Genomic DNA, 21908 nt, shown 5'->3' with positions numbered 1-21908 from the left:
TATGACACGTTCCTGATATCCCTTAGCTGCAGGGCATGTTTCATTCTGCTGCTCCAGACAACTCGATAAAGGCTCCTCCACCCACTCCAGTTAACCCGCCCAGACTGTAACAATACAGCACTCACAAGGGATCGTGCCCATTTGCTTAGTTAAAATTTGCTTAAATTGGTTGTTTCATACAAAGGAACACCTTATTTGATTTTATTGTGTTTTCTGAGCCAACAGTAATAATGCTAGATGCGTATCAGAGGGCAATTGCTACAGTTCTTTATGAGTAAAGTTATTTTTAAGAATCATTATCCTTTTCTTGACACCAAGATTTTATGCACCATAAAATAAAACCTGGTTTCCACCCCTTAGAGAAAGAGGGGGAAAGTCTTTAGCTGCTACATAATATAAGAAATCACGAACCTTCATTTGCACTGTTGTATTGTCCTTAATTGTCCTTATTGTCCACTAAGGACAATTTTTCCTACAGGAAAAGTTGACACTTTTTTTTCTTCCTCTCATTTGACACCACTGGAACGATCCATGCTTTTTTATTATTTTACCTCTGTCTGTGGAGCCCCTCCATGGACGTCAACACCTGGTGGATGTGCATCCCTGTGCCTGGTTCTGGAATGACAGCAGTTACCCACCCTGTTCCCCCTGGATATCAGGAGTCACAGCAGCACAGAATCAGTTAGGTTGGAAAAAAAACTCCGAGATCATCGAGTCCAACCGATGGCCCAGCACCCCTTGGTGAGCCAGACCATGGCACCGAGTGCCAGGTTCAGTCTTTCCTTAAACACCTCCAGGGACGGTGACTCCACCACCTCCCCGGACTGCCTGTTCCAATGTCTAATCACCCTTTCTGTGAAGAAATTCTTTCTAATGTCCAACCTAAACCTCCCCTGGCACAGCTAAGATCTTATCCCCTTGTCCTGTTGTGGTTCCCCGGGAGAAGAGCCCGACCCCCGCCTGGCTACAGCCTCCTGTGGGGAGTTGTACAGAGCAGCAAGGTCCTCCCTAAGCGTCCTTTTCTCCGGGCAAGCACCCCCAGCTCCCTCGAGGGCTCCCATCAGTGCTCCAGGTGCTTCAGTTCTGTTGCCCTTCTCTGGACTCGTTCCAGCACCTCCATGTCCTTCCTGAGCTGAGGGGCCCAGAACTGGACACAGCACTGTCACCTTCCCATGTCATCCTGAGGGGACGGGGAACGCACAGCGGGCTGTGCGAGGCGAGGTTCAACTCTCAAGACAAGGAGTGGGGACGTGGACAGCGCGGGGCCAGCTGCACCCTGCCGGGGTGGGGACAGCCCCACGGCGGGCACAGCTCCGGCGATGTGTCCCCTCTCCCCAAGCCGCCGCACGGCGTGCAGAGAGCGGCCATGTTGAGGGCGGGGAGCGCGGAGGGCGCGGAGGCGGCGCCGGGGCCGCAGCGGGCGCGGCGCCTCCTGCTCCCACAGCCCGCTGCCGCCGCCGCTCCTGTCGCTCCCAGCGCCCGCTCCCGCCGCTCCGAGCCGCCCGCAGCCGCCGCCGGCCGGGCCGCGCTCCATGGCGACCCCCAGCCCCTGCATCGTGGTGAGTGCGGGGGCTGCCGCCCGCGGGACGGGGGATGCTGGGCGCCGGGGCCGCTGTCCCCCGCCTGCCCCCCGGAATACGGTGATCTGTGAGGGAACGCGAGGGGTGGCGTGGCGTGGCGTATCGTGTGGCGTGTCGTGGCGTGTCGCGTCCCTCGGCGCCGGGAGCCGCCGCCCCGCGGAGTCACCTTGAGGGCAGCCCCGGCCTCCCGGCGCCGGGCCCGGGGTGTCCGACCCTGCCCTCCCTGCCTCCGGCCGGGCGCGTCCCTTCCCGGAGCGGCCGCGGGTCCCTCGGGGTGGCATCCGGGGGATCCCGAGCCCGAGGGCGGCGGGCAAAGCCGGCGTTGGCGCCTCCGGAGCGAAGGTGGAAGAACTTCCCCCAGCGCGGCACAACTTCCTATTCCTGTTGCTATTCCCGGCGTGCGGGAGGCTCTGGTCGGGAGAACCCCACGTGTGTGAGCTGGGTCTGGTTCTGCAGGAGCAGCATCCTTGATATTTTTTTATAATTGCCGCATCAGCTAAGGCTCTTAATGCTCATTTTTATTTATAGTTTTAAAGCAAGTGCCAGTGCTGATGAAGTGCGTGCGGTGTCTGATGGCCGAGAGCTGTGACGGCCGCGAGGTCGCGACAGTAAATCCCTGCAGTCCATTAAAAACCTGATAAAACCTGTAGGAAGGGCCCATTCCCTGCCAGATGCAGAACGGAAGGTTTAGTAGACACGCTGGATATAACCATGGGTCTGACCAGAGAAAAACCCCATGAGTTTTGGGAAGGACCTGCCTAATTTCTTAAAATAAGTCCCTGGGGACTGCAGGGGACCATGAGCTCCAGCTCTGTATGTGTGGCTCACACAGTTTTGGATGGGAGGGTGAAATAATAATGAAATTCCCCAGATAAAATACTTATTAAAGATTAATCAACAAAAATCCTGTGTAAACAGTTGTTGAACCACTGGCCATGTAAGTGTTTCCACAGGCACTGAAATAAGATTTGCGTCCTGCAAGGGTACTAGTAACCAAATTGGATACTTAAAATGCCTGTCCTGGTGAATTGTTAGCACTAACCTTCTGTTTTCCCTCTGAAATTCTTTTTCACATGGTAGTGTTCAGCTACATAACCAGAGAGGGAAGTAATTAAAAAACGACATTATTTTCAAGCTGCAGCAGGGTTAGGGTTCAAGGAAGGCTCTGTTTGATGTAACAGTGTGCCCTGAACCTCAGCAGTGTTCGGTATCGTTATGTGTGTTTGCTGATCCCTTGTCCTAATTAATATGCACTTGCCAGTGTTGCAGGCTGTTTCATACAGGGAGTTTGCCCATGTGGAACAGGTTGCTGAAAGCTTTAATTTCAGATTCTGAATAATCTTGAACCTCTCCATTTTGCAAACGGTGGTCAGAGCAGAGTTGGTTCACAGCAGCATAACTTGTCACGCTCACGTAGCTCTCTTCTTGTCCTGCAAACTGGCTTGTGTGTTTTGTTGTGATCGAGTGTTGTGGAGATTTGGAAGGTGTCCATGTCAGAACCTCTGCTTGCTTAATTGCAGATGCAGGTTTTGCATTACACTAGGAAAATCAAAGGGGTTAAAAAGCTTGATTATTTTTGTAATGGAATATAGAGTTTCACTGAGGTGTAGTAACTTCAGTTTCCTGCTCTTCACTGGAGAAGAACGTTGTAGGACTTTCACACATTGCATTGTGTAACATCTCACAGTATTTCAAGTAACTCTTGTGAACTCTTAGATTACACTTTACTCTGTGTTCAGTGTGACTGTGTTTTCATAACATCTCACATTATTTCAAGTAACTTGTGAACTCTTAGATTACACTTTACTCTGTGTTCAGTGTGACTGTGTTTTTAGAGAGGGGGAAAGTAAGGTGGTTCTGATGAGCGTTGTGGGTTTATAGGTTTTACTCATGGGTTTGATGATTTTTACTGAATAAAGCAAGGGACTTGAAGTTTCTCAGTACAGACTTTCTCTAAGGCTTTGTAGAAATCTCACCTTGTTTCCTTTTCAGATTGGCGATGATGAACAAGGTTATGACCTGGATTTGTTCTGCATACCTAAACATTATGCAGATGATTTGGAAAAAGTCTATATTCCTCATGGGCTCATCATGGACAGGTTTGTTTGACTTCACACAGTACATTGATTCCATGAAACTGTAATAAACATCTTCCAGTGATAATTTTGCTGCTTGGAGACTGTCTAAATAGATGACATTTAATTAGAGACTCGAATGGACAATTAATCTCTTCTTTTTGTTTTTGCTTCAGGGAGTTTGTACATTTGCAGTCATGCTATTCTTTGAAAATTAGTCATAATTCTCAAGCAGAATTTTGTTGTATGTAGCAACTTAGGACTTTCTTTCCAATGTTTCTTTGATGTTTTACCTTCTTAAACTCTAACTAGAAGACGTTTTGTTGTGTCAGTTCAGTCTGAAAATATAGGCTCTTGAACTTCCATAAGATATTAATAAAGGTAAACTATTCATCACATAATTTTAGACTCTCTCATGTTGATATGATGGAAAAATAATGTCCAGCTTTCTCCTGACTTCTGAGAAAGACAATATCCTCTGCAAATATCAATCTGTCACTTCTGTGGTTTCTGAAATCTGTGATGTGCTATGCAAGTTTTATCTTGTGTGATCAGAAATGTGTTCACAAGCCTATAAGACATTTTCATTTTACTTTGTGGTTGAAAGTTGCTAATTTTTTTGATAAAATTGAACAACAAATTCAGTGAATTTAAGCCTTTTATGAGTGGTGCTGGATGGGTCTTCCAGGGGATCTTGTGGCTAGGAATGCATTTAGATTTTCCATGGTTCTGTTTGACTAGACACAATGAACATCCCTATAAAAAATTCCTTTTAAATGTTAAAACTTTACACTGGAAGTCCATATAGAGGAAAAAAATTGGACAAAGTACACATCATTAAGGAATTGACGTAAAGTTTATAATGGTTGGCTTTCTCTGAGAAACCTGCTGTCAGCTGGCACACAATAAATGCAGACCATGCTTTCTAAAATAAATGGCAAAATAAATTTAGAAACAATTATTGCAGAAAAACAGGGCAGCGTTCTCTTGCTCTGCCTTGCTGGTATTGTATTCTGCTTTCAGGACAAATTTCTGGCATTCTGATTTGGCAAATTAACATCAACTCTTCAGTTTACAATTTGAGAGTTTTCTTGCTCGTCAGCTGGTGAGGGCCGCTGCCTTTGGGTTGTGTTTGCTTACATTTCTCTTTGCATGGGAGCAGAACCTGTCTTTGGAAGGAGAAAACACACCTTCTTGTCTCTTATCTGACAGTGAAACAGTTTCAGGGTGTTCAGGTTTGCTTTGGCTGCCTGTGACGTAGGAAAACAAGCGCATTTGGCAGCGCTACTGTTGGATTAACCTTGAAAAGCAAAACTTTGTTGAGCAGTAAGGTGTAAAAGTGACCGAAGTGTTGGGCAAATATGTCCAAACAAAACGTGTTTCCAGGTTTGCTGTGTGTGTTTGCTGCTGCTAGGAATATCAAACATTTCTGCTGTGATGGACAAGTGAAATGTTATGACAGCTCACTCTTCCTTGGTTTTGTTTAGGACGGAGAGACTGGCACGAGAAATTATGAAGGGCATGGGAGGACACCACATTGTGGCACTCTGTGTACTCAAGGGTGGCTATAAATTTTTTGCTGATTTATTAGACTACATCAAAGCCCTGAACAGAAACAGTGACAAATCAATCCCCACGACAGTCGACTTCATTAGGTTGAAGAGTTATTGTGTAAGTATCTATGCAGAACTGTGCAATTTTTAGCTAAGTTGACTACAGATTATTAACAGAGGTAGTTTAATATTGTTACTGCCCTAATATGCTAATATTAAACAAATAATTAAGGGAATTAAGAGTCACAAGCCAATTTACTCTTTCTCTACCTTATTATATAATGTATTTTCTTTTAGACTTGATATCTCCTCACCCCAATGAAATCATTATCTGAGGAGAGAGACCCTTTACATGTCCTTTACTAGTTCAGCAATTTCCTCTCTGCCCTCTATCCCATCTCTAAAGCTGTGGCTCTAGACCAATACAGAGAATTCTCCTGCAGCTGTTATTACAAAAATTTAATTCTGAGAGTTTTTATATGGCCCCGACATCATTCTTGGACAGGATGATTTGAAAACTGCAGAAATCGTTCCCTGTCTCATTTTTGTTCTGATGAACCAAACAATGAACAAAATCAGTTGTATTTGATTATGAGGAAACCCTAGATACATAAACCTAGATTTGTGATTAATATCCTCTGAATATGGCATTACATTTTCAAGACAAGGCATATGGCACGAGAAATTATGAAGGGCATGGGAGGACACCACATTGTGGCACTCTGTGTACTCAAGGGTGGCTATAAATTTTTTGCTGATTTATTAGACTACATCAAAGCCCTGAACAGAAACAGTGACAAATCAATCCCCACGACAGTCGACTTCATTAGGTTGAAGAGTTATTGTGTAAGTATCTATGCAGAACTGTGCAATTTTTAGCTAAGTTGACTACAGATTATTAACAGAGGTGGTTTAATATTGTTACTGCCCTAACATGCTAATATTAAATAATTAAGGGAATTAAGAGTCACAAGCCAATTTACTCTTTCTCTACCTTATTATATAATGTATTTTCTTTTAGACTTGATATCTCCTCACCCAAATGAAATCATTATCTGAGGAGAGAGACCCTTTACATGTCCTTTACTAGTTCAGCAATTTCCTCTCTGCCCTCTATCCCATCTCTAAAGCTGTGGCTCTAGACCAATACAGAGAATTCTCCTGCAGCTGTTATTACAAAAATTTAATTCTGAGAGTTTTTATATGGCCCAGACATCATTCTTGAACAGGATGATTTGAAAGCTGCAGAAATTGGTCCCTGTCTCATTTTTGTTCTGATGAACCAAACAATGAACAAAATCAGTTGTATTTGATTATGAGGAAACACTAGATACATAAACCTAGATTTGTGATTAATATCCTCTGAATATGGCATTACATTTTCAAGACAAGGCATAGGTTGCCTTGGGTTTAGATTTTTAGGGAAAGAATTTCTTTTTATTCTGAACACAAATATTCAACTTTGTTGGGTAACAGAACATTCTGTAACACGAGGTAACTTTTAGGTTTTACAGAAGGAAGCATAGGGCTGTGTTGTGCAGGTCAGGGGAGGAAGCAGGTGTTTGTCAGCACAGTACGATTTCCAGCTTACTGACAGCCAAGTCTCATGTTTTGGGATTTCTGAAACTTATTATTTTTCCCCTAAGACCATCTATAAGATGGAAATAATGACTTTTTTTTGTTTCAGTTTAGAGTGTTTGAATACATTGTTTCACAATGTTATGCTGTTAGTTCTGTATCAGCAGCTTTGCATTGAAGTCAGAGTTACTTCTCACAGCTGTAGACCACTCCCTATTCCAGCAGAAAAATACAGATAACTGAATTGAAAAAATCAATCTCATGTTTCATTAAACTGTGAAACCTAAGATGGAATTATTTACAGACTTAGTCTGGACTGTTGCAGAACCTGATAAATCCATGATTCCTCTCAAGCTCTCCATGAAAGTGTCATGACAAAGCCAAGAGCCGCGTGGGGCTTTGGTGCAGTCCTTCTGCAGGACAGGCAGCCCTGGCTGCCCGAGGCTCACACACAGCTGCTGTGCAGGGGTTACCTGGAGACCACACTCAGGTTTGCAGAGCACAAGGCACTAATTCAGTTATGTGCTTTAATGAGAGTGCAGGGCTGGGCAGGAGGGCTCCTGCCAGCCTTTGGTTGTATCTGACAAGGCACTTTGTGCTTGTGCACTGTCTTAAAATCAGTGAGGGAGAGAGTCTGAGCCTCTTTCCTGCTGTGCCTCCCAAAAAGGGAGGCTCCTGCCTCAAGTCCACTTCACCCCAAAGCCCCCACACAGCCATATATTCTGCCTGTAAAACCTGCAGAAAACTGAATGTCTCTATTACAGAATAGTAGGTTAAAGAATAGGAAATTATGACTTCCACCTGCTTTTTCTTGGAGTGCAAATTGTGTATCTTCTGCTTTCTCCACTTAGGAACACTTCCAATAACTTGATTACCTTGTTTAAAGAATCAGTACAGGGACTACACCCTTCATGCTCTCTACTTTCTAACTCAGAAAAAAATACTGGAGAAATAGTTTGAAACACCTGAAAAAGTCTCTGCTAAAAAGCAAGGCTGACTTTTAACTGGTGTCCTAGGTGTGTTTTGGTTAATTTCTTTACTACAGGTGTTTTTGTTTATTCCCCCTCAGAACTACAGTGCCTTGATATTAATAGGGGAGTGAGCAGCAAAGTAAGTTTCATGGAGATTACAATCCTGTTTTTACTATAGAAACAAGTGGATGAGGAGAAAAACAGAGAAAAGTGGACAGAAAGCTGTTGAAGCCAGACATTTTCCTTGAGGTGGTGGCTTGGGGGTTTTTGATTTTGTCAGCCAGCTCTATAAAAGAATGTTTTCTTGTTCTGGATGAGTGAGGAGCTGCTATGTGATGCCTCCACTACACTAGTCACAAGCATTTCTTTTCTGTAGACTCTCTTAGGTGGTTATTAATATCCAAATTTAGGTCCTTTAGGTTGCATAATTTGATAGACTGGATAAGATTATCCTATCATGGACATGTATGTAACAGCTTGACTGGGTCTTCCATCAGTAATAATGTCAGAGTGCTAAATCTGCTCTGTAGTTTTGATCTGTGCTTTGCTACAGGAAGGGATCTGTGTTCAGTGGTGTGAAAATCATCACAAACTGTAATGGACAGTTGGAAGTGCAGCTTTCAGCTCTCTTTTTGCTGTCTCTGGATGTGATTACTGGATCATGCTGCCTGCCTTTACAGACTGGATAAAAGATGTTAAAAATATCCTGGTCACATAAATGAAGCAGAATGAACTTTTGTAACGGTTCTGTAATTGATGTAATTGAGGTTCTTTTCTTGTTTCAAACTGATCATTTAATATTTACAAGCATATGGGGTTTTTTTTGTGTTGCAATGCAAAATTCATACTGTACTGCACCCAAAATAATTGTATAAGAAAACTGACATGATCAAGCTGTGATTAAACTTTACTTTTAACTCCAGTTTTCCAAGTCCTTACAGATGAATTTTAAGGATCTGGCAAGCTGTTAAGAAATGTTAAGATAGTGTTTGTGACCAGATCCAGCTCTCAGTATTCTTGACAAACAGTTTATTCTGTTTGTGTTACAAGAAGAACGGCTTTTCACCAGTCTCCTGCATTTAAGCCTGGAAATGAGCAAATGTAGCTTGTATCATCATGAAGGGCAGCCAAAAGTCAGTGGATGTGTTGCACTGTCACGGGTGAAAATAGGGGTTTTCAGTGGAGTATGTGGTAAACTCTGTTGAGGCTGGTCACAGCAGTATTCTGAAAGGTCTCTGCTAACCAAACCTTACAGCAGATACTGTAAGGAACTTAAAATGCCACTTTAAAAGGTGATCTTGGAGTCACTTGAGTCAGGAGTTACAGTCTTGTAAACCATTATTGTTTTCCAGCAGTGACAACACGGAGGCAGTGAAAACAGATCTAAACAGTAAAACTCTTATGTGTTAAACCATGAAGCATTAAAGTCTTACCAGTACTGAACTCGGAAATAAGGCTCCTGAAGATAATTAAAACATTGCTTAATGATTAAACAAAGTTCTTGCCAGTGGAAATCTGGTTATAACTAATGTCAGAAACGTTTAACTGTTTTTTCACCCTTTCATTGCTCAGGAACTTAGCACCTGCATATAACATCTAATATGAACTGAGACACTGTCGAGGTTTAAAGTCAGTTGAGTGTTTTTAGCATAGTTTAGATTTACTGAAGCAAAATGCAGTGTAGTGATGGTGTACCTGTGTTGCTGTTCAATTGTATAAGAAGTAATTTGATTTGTTACCAATATTGGCTGTAAGCTAAGCATAAGCTTTTCTGGTTATTTTTGTAGCTTATTGTCCTAAATAGCAATCAGTGCCTTGTTTGCTTGCTATTTGTGTTGTGATTGCCTATTCTTATTCAGAGTAAGACTTTCCAAAGCAACAAAGTTTGAAATGTAAATTACTAGCTATACAGCATCCTGTAGCTTGGAAACCAGAAGTGTTTTTTGTCCTGTTTCTATATCTGTAAAGAATGCATACTAAGTCCTTGCTTTTTAGATACATATGTGTATATAATGGTCACAGATTATGTGTTGATGCAAATCTTTTGTCAAACAGTCTTTTATCTGAAATACTGTCTTTAAAGTTGACCACTTGTAATTTCTGTGTTCATAGAGATGCTGTTGTTGCCATGCTTCTGAAAGCTTTAACATTTACTAGTTGTGTACTTCACAGTTTTGACATTTACTGCAAGAAGAACATCAGTTTAATTCTTGTCATGCAAATGTTCATCCTCCTCTTTCTTAGAATGATCAGTCAACTGGAGATATCAAAGTCATTGGGGGAGATGACCTCTCAACCCTGACTGGAAAGGTGGGTACAGCTGTGTGTGTGTGTTTGTTCCTCTGAAGGAGTGGTGGAATTCATACTGTTGAGATGTGTAAGGTGCAGCCCACGTCAGGAACACAGGTCCTCATGATAGGCAGTGACAAGAGGAGGAAATAGGAGAATGTAAATTAGGAATCTGCTTTTCTCCAGTGATTCTATGGAGATTATTGAGCCAGATGTCAGGGGTTAAAGCACCACTGCTCCTGCTCTGTCAGAACACATCACTTTCCCCTTGTCCTCACACATAGGTGATTTTTAAGATGTGTTTCAATGTAAAGGATGTAGATATGACAGAATTGTACACGTCTCTGCAGTAGGACACTTCTCTAGAAGAATGGAAATTGTATAGACTCTGTTTTGATCTCTTACACATATGTCTAGAATTTTCAAAGTGTGAATAATTCAAAGACTGTACTTAGCATGAGCTGTTGAGAAGACTCTCAGCTAATTGCTATTAGAGCATCAGAAATGTTAAACTACAAAGCAGTTGCTGTTACACATGTAAACATACATAAATGGTGGTGCAAATATTTAAGTGTACTGAAAGTGAGTTATGAAAATTAATAAGAAATTGTATGTTGTCTAGATACTAATGGATTTGTTTTTCTTTTTCTTCCTACAGAATGTTTTGATCGTAGAAGTAAGTATTATGTTTCACTTGGAAGTTCTAATGTGTGACAGGTAAAAGAGTTCTAATAGAAGTTGTTCCTAAGCCAGAAAACCTACAGTTTCTGGTTTCAAGATTTCCAGCTTCTGTTTTCAGGCCTGAATTTTGCAAGTGGTCTCTGAATTTGAGCTAAGCTGTGTTTTGAATTCTCAGATTGCATTCAATTGCTATATTTAACCAGGAAAACATTCATCTAAAATGGTTTGTATTTTCTTTAGGTTTTCTGAGATTTTGTCAATTCTAAAATGTCTAATTTTTTTTCTTTTTTTTTGTTTGTTTGAAAAAGTAGCCTGAAAAAAAAAGTGATTCTAAGCATGTTATTGTTCTGGGTTCATCCCAGCAAGTTAGGAAACTAAACTGCAGAGGTAGAAAAAACAGATCTAAGCCCAGTGTCCCTGTGTGTAGTTTGTTTAGAGAATAGTGACATAGAGAACGCTAATTCTTAATTGGCATTTTGCAATTGCTGAATTCCCATTCCTCTGTCTTGTCCTGGTTCTCTGGGTGATACCAGGTTCAGTACAGCTCAATTTGATTGCCTGGTAGGTGCTGTTGCTTAGTTCTTGCTTTCATACCTCAGTCTTGATGAACACCATTGCTAATGTGCAGCCAATATCACTTTCCTTGAGTACAGTTGACAATTTCAGGATGGGGAAGCAGCAGCAGTAGACAGGAAAAGCAGATGTGCAATCTAATAATGTGTTAAGGCTCCAAATATGGAAATGGCATGTTTGTAAGCAAAGAAACAACTATGGCAACTGATGCATCAGCCAAAGGAAAGGATGTTTCCTCCCATAAAATGTGTTTCTATGTATTATTTTCCTAATTTGAGAAGGTTATATTATTCCACAGGAAGCACATGCAGTTCCAAAACTCCTACCAAAATAGTATGTATACAGCAGTCATTGTGTGATCAGTAGTGTCCTTTGAAGTATATTTTGCTTCAGATAGACAGATGTGTTTAATTATGTATCTGCTCCATTTCAGATGACTGTAATCCCCAGATTAGGTTAGTTTCTTATTTGCTTAGTGAATCATCTGTCCAGTGACTCGTCTTACACAGTCAGATATGAACACTTACTGATCACCATTTTAACTGTCAAATTGTAAAATGCACATCTATTGTAAATTTAATGTCTTGAGTGCTAGGCTTTACTGCATCACTTTAATGTCCAAAAAAATTCTGTACAAAATGTAAATTCATCTCCAATAAACAGCTCATCACACAACAGAAAATCAGTAATAGGTTCTGCTTTTCTCTTAGAGCATGGAAGTAGCTGTTTATTTACCAACTTTGATTTTTATCTATATACCTGTACATCTTCAACTTCTCTGGAGTTTAATGATTAAAAGCATTGAGTGTTAATGGTAATGCTGACAGGTGCTCTGTTGAGTTTGTTGTTTGATTTTTATTTTAATTAGGAGTCATGGGAAAATCAGCTGAAACCAGGATATTGCTGCTTCTTTGCTGTCTGCCTCCTTCACTTCAAATAGATTTGATTTTAGGCCAGGTCAAGGACTGTCCCTCTTAAAGATGGTGTGATTGTTTAGTGCAAATGAGGAGGCCATTTCTGATGCTTCAGTTTCAAGCCATATATTCTCCTTTTATTTTCTGTTTATATGTGCAGTGAATGGGATTAAAATGCTGTGTCAACATTTACTTAAGTGTGTTTTAGACTTCAGAACTGCACTCAGACTTCACTGTGCAATTTCTTCAGGTATTTCTTGGCTCTGTAAAGTAAATTGTACTCCTTTGCTTTTAACTGCAGTAATGAGTTGTTCTGCCTGTTGTCCCTTCTTGCTTTTCTTCCCGTTGAATACTCTGTAACTGAGCTCAACAGCAAGACTAACATTACTCTTATCATACTCAAATTAAACATTATCTCGTTGCTGCAAGGAGCACAAGCCATAAAAATATCCAAAAGGAGCCAAGCAGGTCATTGCAGTAACTGCTTGTTCAGCAACTGCTTCCAAAGCCATGGTTATCCACAACAATTAAGCACTCTTGTTAATGTGTGTGATCACTTTACCAGTGTGGTTGTGTAAGCCCAGCACTGTGTTTCCTGCCACCTGGATTTGGTTGTGATCATTTTTACAGGCTGTAGTCTGCCATATTTTCATGCTGCTGTGGATGAGTAATTTCAGTGGTAGAAAGTTGAAAGTGCTGCTCTGACATGTTTAATGCTCTGTTTTACATGAGTGTTTTTATTTTCAGGATATAATTGATACTGGTAAAACAATGAAAACGTTGCTGTCTCTACTTAAACAGTACAATCCAAAGATGGTGAAAGTAGCCAGGTAAATGTTTGATGATTATTTGTGCTGGTTTTTACCTTAAGAAGGTTAAAAAAAAAAGCCAAACCAAGTAAAACAAAACATAGAACACATTTCCATGGAAGAGAAACAAGAGGGAACTTTTCTGCAGGAGTCATGTGTGATGTGATCTGTTGAAGTCACTACTTGTTTAAACTCCTAAAGCACTTTTGCATACTGTAAACGTATATATGCTAAGGATATTGGAAACACTGTTCTTTCCAGTCTTATTGCAGGAAGATTTCCTGTGCTTCAGAAGGGCATGACTTGTGCATGCCTGGAACACCTCTTGCCTATCATATTATGATATGGTTTGTGGGCTTTTACCACTGAAGTCCAAGTGTAGAAGTATCTAGAAGAGTCGAAATCTTTTGGTCTTAAAAGAAATACCTTCTCAAGTTAATAAAGGTATTTTCAGCACAAATTTAATTCATAAATGTAGACTTTAATTAGAAGGGGGAATAAGAAAAATTAGTAGTTGTCACTTACCTGTATGCAGTGTCTCTCCAAAGATGTTTGTTTCTGCTGGCACTGTCTGCAACTTCACTATGCTGCATTGGTGTACCTGTGCAATGGAGGTTTTCTATTTTTCCTTCTTTAATTGTGGAATTTAATTAGTTTGCACACTAACATGAGTGAGTGTGTAGTGTCCATAGTGCAGCTGAGCTTTAGAGGTCGTTCTGTGAGAGTCCCCCAGCCATATGCTCTTCCAGGCTTTTCTGCTTAGTTACACCTTTAATCAATTTGTTTCAAAACATTTCATAATTAAATAACTTGCAACCAACAAGAAATATTGAGGATGATATTGTATTATTAACCAATATCAACATTCTTCCTACTTCTTTTTAAATTGCATCTGTTGCGCTGCTATGCTGTGGTTGTGTGTTTTTTAATAAAAGCATAATGATTGCTGGGGATTAGAGATAAAGCAGAGCTGGGTGTAATATCTAATCACTTGTGTTGCCATAACAATGTCAAAGCAGTTGTTAGACTTACCAGAACAGCTCTTCTTGCTGATAATCTGGAGGTGACCTGCTGAAGGTGAGGCCGTTGTGGATTTCTCCCTGGCCAGTTTTTAAAAATGTGTCACTGAAAAGTGTTGTAACACTACAGTGTAAAAAATCATATCATATCAATCATATCATACAATATCATATAATATATAATATAATTAATATAACATAATGTAATATAACATAATATAATATAACATATCATAATATAGTGCAAAGACCAATTTCCTGTATTTTAAACCTGTTGCAGTAATTTGGGTCTGCCCAGGGAAAGACCTCACTAGGGAAACATGATCATTCTAGATAGTCTTATTTTCTAAGTTGCTTGACTTTTGTCTCTTATATATCTTTTCTTCTTTGATAATTTTTTGGTTGTTGTTTTGTTGTTATTGGGTTGGGATTTTTGAGGTTTTTTTTCTTTGGTTTGGTTTGGGGTGTTTTTTAGGTTTCTATTTATTTTTCACCAGACAATTAAGTAGTTGTAGTAGGGAGATGTGAACTAATGCCAGCACTATTTTGGGGTTTCTTTGATCAAATTCTACACCAATTCTCAAAAATTAAGTCTCCCAATTAGAAGTTTCAGAAACTAAAATCAAAACTGTGACTGTGGCAATGAAGCCACATCTTCAGGGATGATCCAGGAGGGAAGGGCTCTGTGCTTAGTGTACAGAGTTATGCTGGTCCTGTTTGCATTCAGCCATCTACCACCTTTTCTTTTCCTCCCTAAGTCTCTGTTTCTCAGACAGACAAGTGTCAGGCCTGTGGGATTGTCTTATAAGAGGTAGAAGTGCTCTGCTGAATAATGAACAAATCAATCAAAGTTAGCACGGCATTTCTCTCTACCACAGTACCCCCAGCGCTGTATCTCCATGCTTTTTACCCTTCTGACCATTCATTCTGATCATCAGAATCAATTACATTTTCTTTATGGGGGGTAATTAGTACTTCCAGTGAAAAGCAGTTAAGGACAAGTTGTGCAACTGCAGTTGAGGTCACATTCAAGCAGCTAAACTTTTCCTTCATAAAACTTATGCTTTCATTGGGCTTTTTTTCTTGGGCCACATCCCAGATTGTTGCCTCTTTACCTACAAGGTAAATTGCACCTGAAGTTCCTAACATACATAAAATCCCACTAAGTGACTTCTCACAGTGAAAATCCAGATCAGTGTCTCCCAGCCTTTTCCTTGCAGACCTGTTAGTCAGCCTTCAGGCTGTGAACCATTCATGATTCTAGGAGCTTTTGATTTTGTCATTATGATCTTTTGTACCTGCAAGTAAAGTAATGGTTTAAAATATGTGTAATTATGCTGTCAGTTATGCACACTTAGGCTTAACTCAGCTTCTCTGTCATCAAAACAGTCTCATATATTTGTACATGGTGCTTTTCCCTGTTTCAGTTGTACATTAATTTTATTTGACAGTTTGTTGGTGAAAAGAACACCTCGAAGTGTGGGATACCGGCCGGACTGTAAGTGATTTTTGACAACCACTTTTCATTATCAAAAGTATGTCTCTGTATTGTGTACCTTTTGCTCAAAGTCCAAGGATGTTCCAAACAGGTTTTCACTAATTATTTTTTATAAAGTTTGCTCTTATTTAGATAATTTAGATATTTGGAATATATTTTGAGACAGTTAATCAGGATTTGTAACATTTGCAACTTTTCATTTTATTGAAAATCAAACTTTGATATTTTAGGTTATACCTTGTCATGTGCAAATTCTCTCAACTTGCATGTAGTCAAGTGCTTCAGTCAGTGGAATCTGCTGGATTCAGCTTTTGACACTTTTGGGAGTGATTTGTGTGCCTTAGCCTAGCTACCTCCTGCCATTTGGCTGTCCCCAAGAATGTGGGAGGACCACATGGGGTAGCAGGTCTGATAAAAGTGTTAAAATATCTAAATTGGCACTGGTTTTGTCTGGGCATCTGAATTACTCCCTTCTTGTCCCCTCCTGTCTGTCCCAAGACTTTTAGTGAAGGAACAGCATCCACAGCAGGCAGTGGTGGTAGTGACAGCTCCTCCTGCTTTGGGCAGGGCTGTGTGTTTTAACCGTGTTCCAGAGGCTAAATTCCTGTTCCATTCATTATGGAAGTAAAGAGAATTGAGCAGCAGAATCACATCCTCTTCCTCCTCCTTTCCAAGGTTGTACAATGCTCTGTAAGTGAAGCTTTTCATACCTCGAGGCTTCACTGAGGTGCTCCCCTCATTCAAGGACACCCCTCATTCCTGGGATCTCATTATAGGCTTAGCTGGGCTAATGGTGCCTTTGGAGCATCTTGCAGCAGATGACTTGTTCTGCCATCTGTCCCCAGAGACAACCTGTCAGAGCAGGACATGTGAGCTCTGAAGGAGACAACAAGGCAGAAATGGCTGGGCCTCTGTTTTATCCCTGTATTGTGAGGCCCAGTAAGTGCTAAACATCACCTTAGTTTTTCTAAAAGTGCCCACAGCCTTTTATTTGAATTGCACAGTTTATCTCCCTGCTTTCCTCATTGTAGCCAGGGAGAGAAAAAAGACACAGCTTTCCTGCTCTAGGAGTCTTTCATTTTAGTATGAGGGGGAAAAGCCGTTTGGAAATTTTGTATTTTAGATAATTTAATTTTTTTTGGTCATTTTATAGTGTGTGTAGACAGGGTGGACTAGTCCTACCTGACAAAGTGTCCTGCTAGAGCTGTTCAGACAATCTGGAATGGCTGATGTCCTCTGTTTTTTGGGAGATAAAATCAAAACCAAACACAAAAAACACCAACAAACCAAGGCCAAAAGCAAACCCAAAGCAGCCAACCCACACTTTGGTTTCTGAAACCTGCAACTGACCCTTCCTGCAGCCCTGTCTGGAGTGCAGGTCCAGTGCTGGGAGGGGCACTTTGTGTGCTCACAAATCTGCTGCTGATGCACTGGCACATCAGGCATCTAGGAAGTGCCAGGAAGGATTGGCACTTCTGCACTTATTTGCAAAGTCAGAGGACGTTTTCAAGGAATTTTACATTCCCATAATAATATCCTGTCAGGAAATATAAGAGCTTCCATTCATTTCTTGCAGACTAGCACCAGGCAGCTGTGTGGGAACCAATAAATACATCTATTTAATCTCCTTTAGTTGATAAATCAAAAAGTAAGTTAAAATTGTAAAATAGCTGAAATATTAATCTGAGGGTACTTGTGTGGAAGAAACAAGTTACAATCTGTATCTATAAAATTCCATATTGTCTCTGTAAAAAGATCTAGTGAGCTCTAGGAAGTTCTTTTTCTAACACTCTGGTGACTTATGGTCTTTTTCAGTTGTTGGATTTGAAGTGCCAGACAAATTTGTTGTGGGATACGCCCTAGATTACAATGAATACTTCAGAGATTTGAACGTAAGTAATTTTTCCCGTATGTTTTTCTCCATTTAAAACTGGGGAGGAGGAAGGAAGGGAAATCTCCTTACATCATTCTCCCTGCTCTTTAAATCATGCCTCATATTCCAGTGATGAGAACAAAGCCTGAGAGCAGCAGGGCAGCGTTTGGAACTCTGATGAAACTAAAAAAATGATTTTGCTGCATGCAGAGTGGAGCTTTGAAATAATGTGGTGAAGTTTGTGTGAAGTTTCTTGTCTCACCAGATGTCTGCAACAAATAAGTGCATTTGCTCAGAGGTAAAGAAGAGAGACCTGGGAAGAAGTTCAGAAAGATTCACATTTTGTTATTTTTATCATTAACTCTTCATCTGGGTCTCACCAGACCCAGCAGACACTGGGTGGGACGATTAGGAGAAAAGAAGGCAATGTGGAGATTTTTGGGCCAAAAAAAGGCCTAAGATTTTCTGCATAAACAGTGTCAGAAGATTCTTCCTTCTGAAGTGTGTACAGCACACTTGTGTTGCTTTCAGAAGCTTGTTATTGATGTCAAACCTTGGTCTCTTAGGTCACTTTCCTAACAGGAGCTTTTTATTTTATTTTGTTTCAGCATATCTGTGTGATCAGCGAGACGGGGAAGCAGAAGTACAAAGCATGAAAGCAGAGTTCCAGTGACAACAGAGCTTTGAAATGTTTTGTTTACTGAGTCCTATCTTTCACAGGCTTCAGCTCTGGTACACCAGCTACACTTGTAGAATGCCCCAGCCCCATTGCCATGTGCTTACTGTAATTTATTGCATGTACAATATAAGAGCTCGTCTTGTTCATTTATATTTTAGAAATGTAAACACTTAGTGCAGTTCTGCACTCCTTATTTTGATTTGCACTATGACTCTACCGACTATCGCTGCCCCTGGTTGGGTTGTGCTGTTTGTGAGCTCCAGAGTCTAACTCTTGCAGTGGTAAATTGCTTAAACCTCATCAGCCAGAACTGAAATAGTTCAAGTACTGTAAATGTAAAGCATTTTATGATAGGGAAGTCTATTAGTAATATTTTTAAAATCTGTAATTTAAGTTTTATATTTTAATGCACAGATGTGATTGTGATTAATGGATAGTTGCACCTTTGGGTGGCAATAAAGCATGAGGAGCAGCCAGTTACAGTATCTGTAATCTCCAAGGGGCTCATCCAAATCTCCTGGAGTTGCCTTATTGCTGTAAAGGAAGTCTGGGTGAAAAGTGTGGTTTTTCTCTTTTCTTTTTTTTTAAAGATGGAATGACAAAACAGAATGTTTAAAATCTAGTTTTAGTTGAGCTGCCTATTTCTGTTAGGTTTTTTTCTAAATCTGTTAGATTTTTTTTTCTTTAAAAATATCCATCAGTCTGTGGAATTGCCTTTTAAATTTAAACAATTTTAATATATTTGTGGGAAAAAAAAGAAGTATTGTAATGTTTACTTTATAAGATCTACAAAGCGAAATACTTTAAATAAAGGCTGTCTCTTTAAAATAAACCCCACACATCTATTCCACTCATTCTGTATATTAAAGTGCTCTTGAAATTTTCTTCTCAATAGTATTTTTCATAAGTGCTTGTGACAGTGAAGGCAGACTCTACATTTGTTACCTTTGTAGAGCTTTTGGTAAATGTAATCCTGTCTAAGAGAAGGTGATAGAAGAGCTGTGGGAAGATATTGAAACAATTGCATGTTCTCCAACCAAACCAGATTCCAGAGAGAACAGCTGAAGTCCTTTGTTCTGTCTTGGCAAAAATGAAGAGTGGAGGTTCTATGTCCATTAAACATATCCATGTGGGGAAAAAAAGCACAAAAACCCACAACCATTTTGTAAGTAATCATTTTGGTTTGTTTCATTAGCACTTCTGTTCATGTGGAGTCCAGTTCTGAACACGGCAGCCAAGCTCACACCTGTGTTTGTGCTGTGCTTCTTGGTTCCTGTACTTCTGCATGTGGATTCTCCCACCACATCCTTGGATTTAATGCTGCTCAGTGCCTAATACACAATGCAGTTTTAAAATACTCTGCTTTGAAAGATTTTTCTCTGGTTTTGAAGTTTGGGTCTGTACTTTCCCAAGATCTGCACACTACTGCCCATCCATGGCCTGCTCAGTTACAGCTGACCTGATATTAATGATGCTAATAGCAGGCCTAAAGTATGAATTCACACAATGTAGTTCACATCAAATGACCACATTTCTGGGTGATCTATTTGTAAATCAGAATTCTCTTTAACAAATATTAGAACACTAATCAAAATTATACTGTAGGTTATTCTTTCAAACAGCTTTTGTTCCAATGCAGTACAAAGTCTGATTGTATTTCTGGATTTGTCCTAAATCACCTTTTTGTATCTGCCTGTTCAAGAATCTGTGACTTACTGCAAAAATATGCAGTGCATCTGCAAGAAGAGGAAATACTCAGTCTCCTGAAAGGTTTTCCAGTCATGGTTAAGACAATTACTCACACGATGTGATTTAGGAAAGAGAGGGGGGGCTCAGTTAGTCATAACGAGGGATTTATCTTTCAAACCTGTGCTGGAGCGGGGAATTCCTGGTCTGTTGGGGGCAGGGGTTGGACTTGCACTGACTGTGGTCACAGGAGAGGTTTGGGAAGATGCTGTTGAGCCACACTGGCCCCAGCAGTGCTGCAGCAGCACAGGTTTGCCTTCTACCACACCACCTGTGTCTGATGGAAAAGGTCTATACTTGAAATCCCACTGAATGTTCCCACATTTCAGGTGCTGTGGAACAGACACAGACGTTTTTTCACTTCACACAGGTGCTTGTCAGGTCAAGTTCATCACCACAGAGAGATTCCTTATTCAAAAGCTTTTGTTGGTCTGAAAATTATTTAGATGAAAGGTTACCCCCTCCCTTGCCAGAACAGTTCTATCTACTGCAGGCTTTCACAGCAGCTGAGTGTGCACAACAGGAAGATGAATCCTCACTTGAAAAACATTGAAATGCAATTGTTAGTTTTTGTTTGGTAGTTTTGGTTAAAAGACTGGGGTTTAGTCACATCTTTGCAAGTTAAGCACCAGCTTTATACGACCCAGACATATATTGTTAAAGCATTATGAAAGCACAGAGGAGTGTCTTGTATTTGAACATTTATGTGCCATTTGAAATTCATTATAGTTCCACATTTTATGAATCACAAATGTATGCTGGAAAAATAATTTCGAATATTTATAGGCTTTGCTACACTGTCTCTCCCTGTGACATCTGGCATTTCTGTACGTTTTGGTAGCTGAGACAAAAAATGTGATGAAAAGTCTCTCTGTGAACTGAGCTGGCACTTCACTTGGGGCTTTTTTTTGGCAATCCTGGTTTTGAAAATTGAGTTAAATAAGGATCTTTGAGCTGCCTTGTAATTGTATATCCTGACTGATTAAATGGGGGTGTTTCATTGTGTATTATGCTGCAGCAGTCCTGTCAAGCACGCACTAATCCAGCAGTGAGGAGCTGACAGTGCTTACAGGGAGCTGGTCATTAAAGGACTGTCTGCCCTGCCCAGCTGCCTTTAATTCCTGTGCAGGTTGCACCTTGCAAGATCAGATCTCCACTCTTGGCAAGCACCTTTATAAGCTGAGACACCACTGTGGTCTGGTTTTTCCTTTTTTTTTTCTTTTTTTTTTTTTTTAATTGTTATAGTGTTTAATTACCCAAGCAGATGTAGTTTGTTGGAATATTCTGATGGGGAATACACTTCCCAGCTCTGTAAAGGTGCCAATACCCAGTAAGCTCATGGTACTGCACACACCAAGGTGAAGAGGGTAGGGCTAGAAAAGCACAAAGATTCAGCACAATCTAAGAACTGGCTGTGAGGATTTTCATCCCTAGAGAAGCTGAGAGAGGGATCATGCTGGGAACTGCAGGGTGTGTGTTGGGGACACATTTGAGGGGCTGCAAATGCCTTCTGTGTGTGGGCTCTGCTCCAGTAAACACCAAGTGATGATTTGAAGCTTCATCTTGGAAGGTGGAATCCCTTGTGGAACCAGGTAGGAGAAACAGGCCAGTGATGGTGAATAAATCAAGGTGCAGGAAGAGGCTGGTGTTTATCTAACAATCATTGTTAGTGGCATCTTTATTTTGTCCCCACTGTAACCAGAAAGGGAACCAGCCCTCGAGTGTCTCCTGCATATCTCCGGGTGAGCTCTAGCAAATCATGGTTCCTGTAAGATCCAGCTTTGGGCGTTAGGGATGTGTGAGGGCATTTCCAGTCTGTGCCCTGTCACAAGTTGTGCTTCCCCACCCCAGCCCTTCACAATCAGGAGAATACCCCAGCAGATACTCTCTGTCTGTATAAATAAGGAATCGGCTATTTCCAGCTCCAGCCCCAGCTCTCTTTTTGGTGCCCGATTTACAACCCTGAAATCTCAGCAGCACCAACGGGAACACTACAGGATTTTTTTTTTGGAGAAGACTTAGGCAAAACGCGGTTCTCCCACGATATTCTGCTGCCCGTGGCAGTGAAAT

The 21908-nt window shown here is 40.8% G+C and overlaps 1 protein-coding gene across 1 annotated transcript; it reads left to right on the top strand.

The window, feature by feature from the left end:
- Nucleotides 1-1386: 1386 nt before the first annotated feature.
- Nucleotides 1387-18984, top strand: HPRT1 (hypoxanthine phosphoribosyltransferase 1). The gene is made up of 9 exons (XM_041485264.1): nt 1387-1559; nt 3573-3679; nt 5143-5326; nt 10002-10067; nt 10705-10722; nt 12962-13044; nt 15494-15540; nt 17356-17432; nt 18022-18984. Exons 1-9 carry the CDS (start codon nt 1533-1535, stop codon nt 18067-18069), a joined length of 657 nt encoding a protein of 218 aa, XP_041341198.1. The 5' UTR covers nt 1387-1532; the 3' UTR covers nt 18070-18984.
- The last annotated feature ends 2924 nt before the right edge of the window (nt 18985-21908 follow it).

This window comes from Pyrgilauda ruficollis, unplaced genomic scaffold (genome assembly GCF_017590135.1).
Source record: "Pyrgilauda ruficollis isolate IOZ18807 unplaced genomic scaffold, ASM1759013v1 scaffold7, whole genome shotgun sequence".
NCBI classification, from domain to species: Eukaryota; Metazoa; Chordata; class Aves; order Passeriformes; family Passeridae; genus Pyrgilauda; species Pyrgilauda ruficollis.
This window is presented reverse-complemented; position numbering and strand designations above follow the sequence as displayed.

Coding starts and splice junctions, on each gene's coding strand:
- HPRT1 (XM_041485264.1), top strand. CDS start 1,533: ATGGCGACCCCCAGCCCCTGCATCGTG. Junction 1,560..3,572: donor CCCCCAGCCCCTGCATCGTG/GTGAGTGCGGGG, acceptor TTTCCTTTTCAG/ATTGGCGATGATGAACAAGG. Junction 13,045..15,493: donor AAGATGGTGAAAGTAGCCAG/GTAAATGTTTGA, acceptor TTTATTTGACAG/TTTGTTGGTGAAAAGAACAC.